At 35.7% G+C, this 6,866-nt stretch overlaps 2 protein-coding genes across 4 annotated transcripts; one reads left to right on the forward strand and one right to left on the reverse strand.

Moving 5' to 3' along the window:
- The first annotated feature begins 97 nt into the window (after nt 1–97).
- Nucleotides 98–4,443, forward strand: LOC105257619 (insulin-1). 3 transcript variants are annotated; one of them, XM_011268353.3, is made up of 3 exons: nt 98–849; nt 2,353–2,602; nt 3,436–4,443. In XM_011268353.3, exons 1-3 carry the CDS (start codon nt 518–520, stop codon nt 3,523–3,525), a joined length of 672 nt encoding a protein of 223 aa, XP_011266655.1. In that variant the 5' UTR covers nt 98–517; the 3' UTR covers nt 3,526–4,443. The 3 variants fall into 3 exon arrangements, with proteins under 3 accessions (XP_011266655.1, XP_011266658.1, XP_011266656.1); XM_011268356.3 differs by having other exon boundaries at nt 101–849; nt 2,353–2,435; XM_011268354.3 differs by having other exon boundaries at nt 103–849; nt 2,353–2,447.
- Nucleotides 4,444–4,701: 258 nt separating this feature from the next.
- LOC105257618 lies at nt 4,702–6,517 on the reverse strand. The gene is made up of 3 exons (XM_020029481.2): nt 6,170–6,517; nt 5,522–5,790; nt 4,702–4,944 (listed from the first exon to the last, which is right to left on the reverse strand). Exons 1-3 carry the CDS (start codon nt 6,378–6,380, stop codon nt 4,747–4,749), a joined length of 678 nt encoding a protein of 225 aa, XP_019885040.2. The 5' UTR covers nt 6,381–6,517; the 3' UTR covers nt 4,702–4,746.
- Between the last annotated feature and the right edge of the window lie 349 nt (nt 6,518–6,866).

Below are 6,866 nucleotides of genomic sequence, written 5' to 3' on the forward strand. Positions count from 1 at the left end.
TCCTCCACCTCCTTTTCCTCTCCCTCTTCCTTCTCCTACTTCTCTTCCACTACTTCTCCCTCCTTATCCTACCTCTCTCCCTCTGGTCCCTGAAATCTGGAACAAGAACCGCGTGGCGAGGCAGCCCGGTACCAGTGGCACCGACGAACTCGGTACCAACGGAAGTCTCTTCAAGACTTGGGATCTCGCAGCATCGTCCACGCCGCAAGATCTTCCGCAAATACGACAATCGCGGGAAACGAGAGGAGAACGAAGAAAGAATTTCTCTTCGAGAAGACCAGACTTGGAACAAAGACTTCCAAACGTTAGACTGCATATTGAGACTGAAGGCAAGCTCGAGGAGGCTTTCCGGTCCACGATTGGATAGAATTAATAAATCACAAGCTCGTACGCGATCGGCGAATGCGCCTGCGGCGGATCTTGAAGGATCGGGACTCCTAGAACCTTTAGACGTCTTTCTGTACGTTTTTTCTTGACGATTTTAATCGTGATTCTTTGAGTCGAGGGAAACGTTAAGATGACAGACGGCGATCGTGTAACATGCAAAGCGAGACCGGTGTTTCTATTCGTGTTGGTTCTCCTGAGCATTCTGCACATCGCCGACAGCCAAGTCACCTTGAGAAAATCGCATATCCGGATGCAGAAACTGTGCTCCAGAAGCCTGAGCGACGCCCTGTACCTCGTGTGTCGGGAACGTGGCTACAACGAGCCGTTTTCGTATAGCGGCGAAGACGAGCCAAGAGTCGATCCCGGGCCAGGTCTTGTCGAAGAGTGCTGTTATCACTCGTGCAGCTACTATCAACTCGAGCGTTACTGCAAACCTCTGCCCGAAGAGAGACACGACGTTATGTGAGTGGATGTTAGTGCGTCTTTTATGTTCTTTTGTTATTTGTTTTTTTCTTTTTTTTTTAAATTAAATTAATTCTATTTCCGATTCCTCTTAGAAAATTACATTTTTCACACATTTCTTCTTCGCTAATCGTTTCAACTTTTGTCTCTGTACTTTCTCTCTCTCTCTTTCCTTTTTCTTTTTATCGTTTGTTTATTAAACGTATTCTATTTTTTGTTTTCTGTATTTATATATTTTATTATGTATGATCGTAATTCTTGTCATTCTATTGTATTTATTAATTTTTCTAATTATAAATAAAAAGTTTTTTATTAGTAAGATGATCTCTAATCCGAGCGCGCGTTTACACATAATTTTGACACAATATTTTGTTGAATTTTTATATCTTGTAAGTTAATTAACTTTGTAAGTTAATTTATTAATTATTAATATATTAATAAATTAGTAAATTTATTAATAGACTAATAAATTAAGAAGAATTTTATTATATACCCCTTTAAGTCATATGTGAATATATATTTTTAAAAAGATATTTAGATATTTCAAATGCGAATAGAAAAAGATATTGGTACTGATAGCTGATATTTTAGTATCCAGTAAATTTTGTCGCTCATCGATTAATTTTCGCATAATCGCAAAGTGCATACTCACTTATCACACGTTTTGTCATCGTCAATTAGTAGATTTCATTTATAACAGAGAGGCGATTAAACGATCGTGTATAAATAGCCGATCATATATAATTATATAATATGTAACAAACTTATGTAATTATTTATTATCGATGTTGTATCATTTCTCTCGCACGTCTGAATAGTAGGTGATCTGCATCGAATGTCAGCTCTTAGAGCAATGGAGATCGTACTCTTTCTGAGAGAGTGAGCACTAATATCGAAGAGAAAGAAAGAGAGATAGAGCGAAGCCGCGTGTTATCATGGCCTCAGTGATAATCTCTGCACCTCCTAAAGTTCATGGTTCTATATAAACTTTTTTTACAGATAGAAGATTAGTCCGAAGTACTAGGACAACTCGCGTATCATGCGTATATAATGTTTTTTCTTCTTTCCCATCAGCTTCTCTTTCTTTCGTCCTCCTTTCGTTGTTTTCGTGATAATGCCCTATGAATTTATCGAATTATTCAACTTGTTTTTTTCCTCAAATTTTAATCAAATCTCTGTACACAAATGTTTACAAAACTCTTTGTCCATAAGAATCTGTATTTTCGTATCTAGCGATATTATTGTCACATTTTTAAGGCTGACCCGTTTATTGCGTTATTCTCGGCTCGTTAAACTCGATTTTAGGGTCGACGATCTAATATGAATTTCGCAGATCAAAAATTCCATCGTAAACAAGGATAATCGATAGGGGTTGATAAGTCTAAGACTTTGATACTAATCTAAGAGAGATGAAGCATTACGGATATGTTGTGTAAAATTTTTCGATATTTGTGCCTATTCTACGGAAATTATTTATTTATTTCTTCTCTTTATTTTTTTCAGAGGAGAGTCATACATGGGAAGTGTAGTGAATCTACCTTTCTCGATGACATCGTCGGAGCAGAGATCGGGGACGGAACACGTCGGTACGAAAAAACGTAAGGTCGATGATTTGAAAAGGGAACGGCACAGGGGGAAAGGTGGTCGCAATATTGATGATGAATGCAAGGGGAAACCTGATGTGAAAAAGCGACACCGCAGCAGGCACTGCAGATGCCGTCGTCGGCGTCTGGAGTGTCGGCGAGCTGGCAAGGTGCTTTCACAAAACGTCATGATGTCATTGCTTGCCTATTAACACTTATAATATTTTTGCCGTTTTCTCGTCACGTAATCTCATTGGAATTAATGGCATTTTTCGACAAAAATTTGCGAATCTGCGCTTCGAAACGCGTAATGCATGCACTGTGGATATTTATGCGATAATCATCCGACACACAGCTGCTAAATTTGAGAAACTAGAATTTTGAAATGTTTATTTAACGGCTGAATTTTTATTATAATATTAGTATCTTTCTTTTAAATTTTAGTAAAAAACAAAGCTCTTGATTTACGCTTCAGATTGTGTGAATTATCTTTATTTAGTCTAAATTCCTGTTATTTATAGAAATATCTGAAATGCACTCTCAGAATTGTAAACATACTTGATATGATATATTCTTGTTTACGGTGTCATGCTTTGCTGTTTCTGCTGCTTCTCTCGGTACATTTCAATCATAAAAATAACTTACGCTTCGCATCCAAAAATAATTACAGATAAATGACATCGTGTGTATTTTTTTTTAATATTGCATGTTGGGCATTTTTCATTGAGATTGAGATTGCAACGCAGCTTCAGATAATTAATCTCTTTTGCATTGTCTTTTGTTGCGAGGTTTGTTTATTATTCTTAAATTGACCGTACTCTTTGTTTCTCCATTCTTTCTTTCAACTTCTAAATATAGATCTATTTCATTTTTAGTGTACGTTAGTTAGTGCAGATAGTTTAGAAATAAAAAATAAGCTTTCGACTAAATTTTTGATATTAATGGAAAAAAACAAAAAGAAAACAAAAACGATCGTAACGTATATGCATTTCTGTCGTTGCAGGTTTCTCGCCGTGAGGCAAAACTTTTAGCTAATCAATTTGTGACATCGTCGCCGACAAACAAGCCTACGTCGTCTCCCACTATATCATAATGCAACGTTGAGGTACTAAAAACAATGCAATCAATAACCGGTCGTTCACACACGAGGCGTTCCAGGAGATGCGATTTCTGTGAGAAGCGGTACTCTTAGAACTCATTTTTTTCTTCATGCCATTCTCCTACCTGTCACTCCATTCGGCGCATCGCTAAAACAATTATGAAGTTTGCACACGGATGATCGCTAGAGAAGAAAACAAACAGAATTTGGGATAGATGTTTTGCGAAGAGGAAAAGGAAATTGAAATTCCTAAAAGAAAGGAAATTTTTTTTTCCTTTCTGAAGGAAGGGAAATCTGCGTGGAGGAAAATTATTCATAGCAAGTGTAGAATGTCTCATCACGCATTTAGTAGATCAAATCAGCGATGAAACGTGTCAGCGGCGCAAAGAGAGAGTCATCCGCCAATCTTGAATCTCGCAATTTTGAACACGAAGAAATTCACGATGGAGGAAAGCAGCTTGATATTGATGGGAAAGGATGTGGTTTTTCTGACGTTTTCTTTTAATAAAACAATGTCATTAAAGAAATAGTGAAATTTGATGGCGACTCGAGATGAACTATATCACGGACTATATCGAATATAATTGTGATGAACTTGAGTTGGAATGCAATTCAGGACAATCGGGTCGTAATCTCGCAGAGAAAAAGAAGACTTTAAATAAGTGATTTCAACGTAAGCGTTTTTAGCGCTCGAACAACTTGAATAATTCGCCAGTGATCTTAGTTTTATTGACGACTGATGATCTCATTAGTATTAAAAGTTTTGTTGTAGATTTAAGATTTAAGTTACAAACTCCAACTTGAAATACACATCCCCGATAAACGTGTACTTTATTAACGAGTCCACCAGCGAATGGATGAGATTTAAATGGAATTGTAGTTTTTAATAAAGACATAGATTCAGAATTCACATTAGTTATAGATAGGAATTTTATCACGACGCATAGTACAGCGTGAATCTTACTCGCGAATATTTCATCCGAATATTTCACTTAATATCTGCATCAATAATAGCAACCAATAAACATTTATACGAGCTAATCAATTTATTACTTATTTTATGGAATACCTTATATTGAAGTAAAAAAACTTATTTGATTAACTAATTTAATAATTAACGAATATAAAAGAATGAATTTGACAATGCATTTGTAAAGTTTTATTTATGTACTCTTTTAAGGAACCGCTAATTTCGAAAGTTGTCGAATCTTAATCTTAAGACGTTTGACTTGCTAAACAAGGTATGCGCATCGTTTCTTTAAGACATTTATCGACATTTTGACAGCATTTCGAAGCTGTTTCTAAAAAAATTCTCCAAGCCTCTTGTTTTGAAGCTCTTGGTGATCTTTCATAGATATCATTATACAGTTCGCCCAGTTCTTCGTCATTAAGCTCGAGATCGTCGTTAAAGGCCTGTCAAACATTATGTCACTTTTTATTGCTTTTATATTCAATTTTATATCATTATAGTTTTATTTAATCTATGATACTATCTTTATTTCTCAAGTTGATTAATTATTTATTAATACATTTTTATTATAATATTAATAATTATATAATATTAATCATATAATATTAATCATGTTAGTTACGTAAAGTATGACATTATCAAAATTATTAAAATTGTATAATATATTGATTCAGTCGTTTATTTTATTTTTGTAAGTCGGAAATGGGAGATGCTGAAGCGCTGCATGTTATCGTCGGAAAAATTTGCATTGAAAACAGTTGCATTTGTTAATTATACAAGTAAAGGCGTTATAGAATATTTTTATTGTCCATTGTTTTTATTTCATTGTGAGTTATCGATTTTATTATTTCGTTATCGTTCCTCTTTCCAGGGATTATACAGAAATGGATAACGTCATGAAGCGTTTTTTAGGCTATGATATTTTCACAGAAGTATGATGGATCGCAATATTGATCTTGATGGATTGACTGGATTCCGTTTCCCAAAGAGCGGAATGGATTTCAGAAGCGATTGGCTTACCGGGGTGCGGAAGGGTGTAACACTCCTTCTGTCAAGCGGATAAGGCATCAGGGAATAATATCCTGATCGACCGAAAGTAGGTCTTAACAGACTTGAACCGGGATCGTAATATCCTGTCCCGGAGACGATGTACGCCCTGGCTTTGGCAGCGCCGTTTATAGCCTCCGCCACGATCGGCAGAGCGATATCGCCGGTGATTAGTCCGGATGACAGCTGTCTTTTCTGCGGAACACCGTGAGGCACTGAATCATTCGGCCAGGGGTAGTAGTCTGGAAGAAAACGCGATTGTCGTGCGTCAATCTCGAATAGATCAACAGTTTGTTGAAAGAAAAGTCACTCTGATGAGATGACGAAGCGTTCTATTTTCTACTCTACAACACCATAGTTTTTGTTCAACAATATTTATTCTACTAAACGATTTAAATGTTAAATGCTCGACAATTCTTATCAATTTTATAATTGGCTTCTCGTTGTCTATTTGATTGTAGAAAGATACTTTAAAAGTTTACAGGTAATTTAAAACTTGATCAAATGAGAAAACAATCTACATCTCATGTTTATTTCAATAAATATTTCTCTTTTTGCATACTTTATTAACAAATATATAAAATGCATATTTATAAATATCTTTGATGGGAGATCACTCACCAAACTGCTCTTGTCTCTTCGATTCGTATTTTTCGTCGTATTTCTGGAGATCGAATTTTTCCATGCCTCTTTTGACTCTAGCACCGAGCCTGCACTTCTTCATGTGTACGTCCATCACGATTGTCTTGCATTGTGTGCTAGCCCATGAAATCCCACACGTAATTATGAGAATTAGCGCGATCCAATGTACTTCGCTACGATGTAGAGGCATTTTTAAATTGCAGTTTGATCCGACTGGCTTCGATTATCCGGTACTGCTCGCGCTACACAAAATCCGAAGTTAAGATTCATCGCACTTTTAACAATGTTCTTATCCGAATATACGTGTCGAAATTATATTTGTGTAATCATGTATTGTATACTTTTGTTTATATTACTATGCACGTACGTGAATGTTAATTATTATCGCATAATCGATAATAGTCGAGAAGTATTTTCGCGAGGAATCCATAATGAAATCATAGATAATGAGACGAAAAATTTCGAGATACATATCTTTTTCTTAGCAATACATATATGTATATTATATATTTCTTTTGAAATACAGATTTCGCAACAAAATTCGTAGAAGATACATAACACATTATTTATTAATTACAATGGAGTTAAATGTGGCTCTCAGCATAGAATTATTATATAGTGCAGCAATTTCGTGCGGGTAATAAATGGTCTTATTTCATTGCTGCGTGGGTGTCAA

The sequence above is a fragment of the Camponotus floridanus genome, unplaced genomic scaffold (genome assembly GCF_003227725.1).
Source record: "Camponotus floridanus strain SB8 unplaced genomic scaffold, Cflo_v7.5 scaffold1, whole genome shotgun sequence".
In the NCBI taxonomy this organism is placed as follows: domain Eukaryota; kingdom Metazoa; phylum Arthropoda; class Insecta; order Hymenoptera; family Formicidae; genus Camponotus; species Camponotus floridanus.

What these genes read in the sequence shown, in the direction of transcription:
- LOC105257619 (XM_011268353.3), top strand. Translation starts at nt 518, where the DNA reads ATGACAGACGGCGATCGTGTAACATGCAAAGCGAGACCGGTGTTTCTA. An exon ending in GAAGAGAGACACGACGTTAT is followed by an intron (nt 850 to 2,352) that starts GTGAGTGGATGT and finishes TATTTTTTTCAG; the next exon opens with AGGAGAGTCATACATGGGAA. An exon ending in AGTGTCGGCGAGCTGGCAAG is followed by an intron (nt 2,603 to 3,435) that starts GTGCTTTCACAA and finishes CTGTCGTTGCAG; the next exon opens with GTTTCTCGCCGTGAGGCAAA.
- LOC105257618 (XM_020029481.2), bottom strand. Translation starts at nt 6,380, where the DNA reads ATGCCTCTACATCGTAGCGAAGTACATTGGATCGCGCTAATTCTCATA. An exon ending in GAAGAGACAAGAGCAGTTTG is followed by an intron (nt 5,791 to 6,169) that starts GTGAGTGATCTC and finishes GTTTTCTTCCAG; the next exon opens with ACTACTACCCCTGGCCGAAT. An exon ending in TTACACCCTTCCGCACCCCG is followed by an intron (nt 4,945 to 5,521) that starts GTAAGCCAATCG and finishes AATGTTTGACAG; the next exon opens with GCCTTTAACGACGATCTCGA.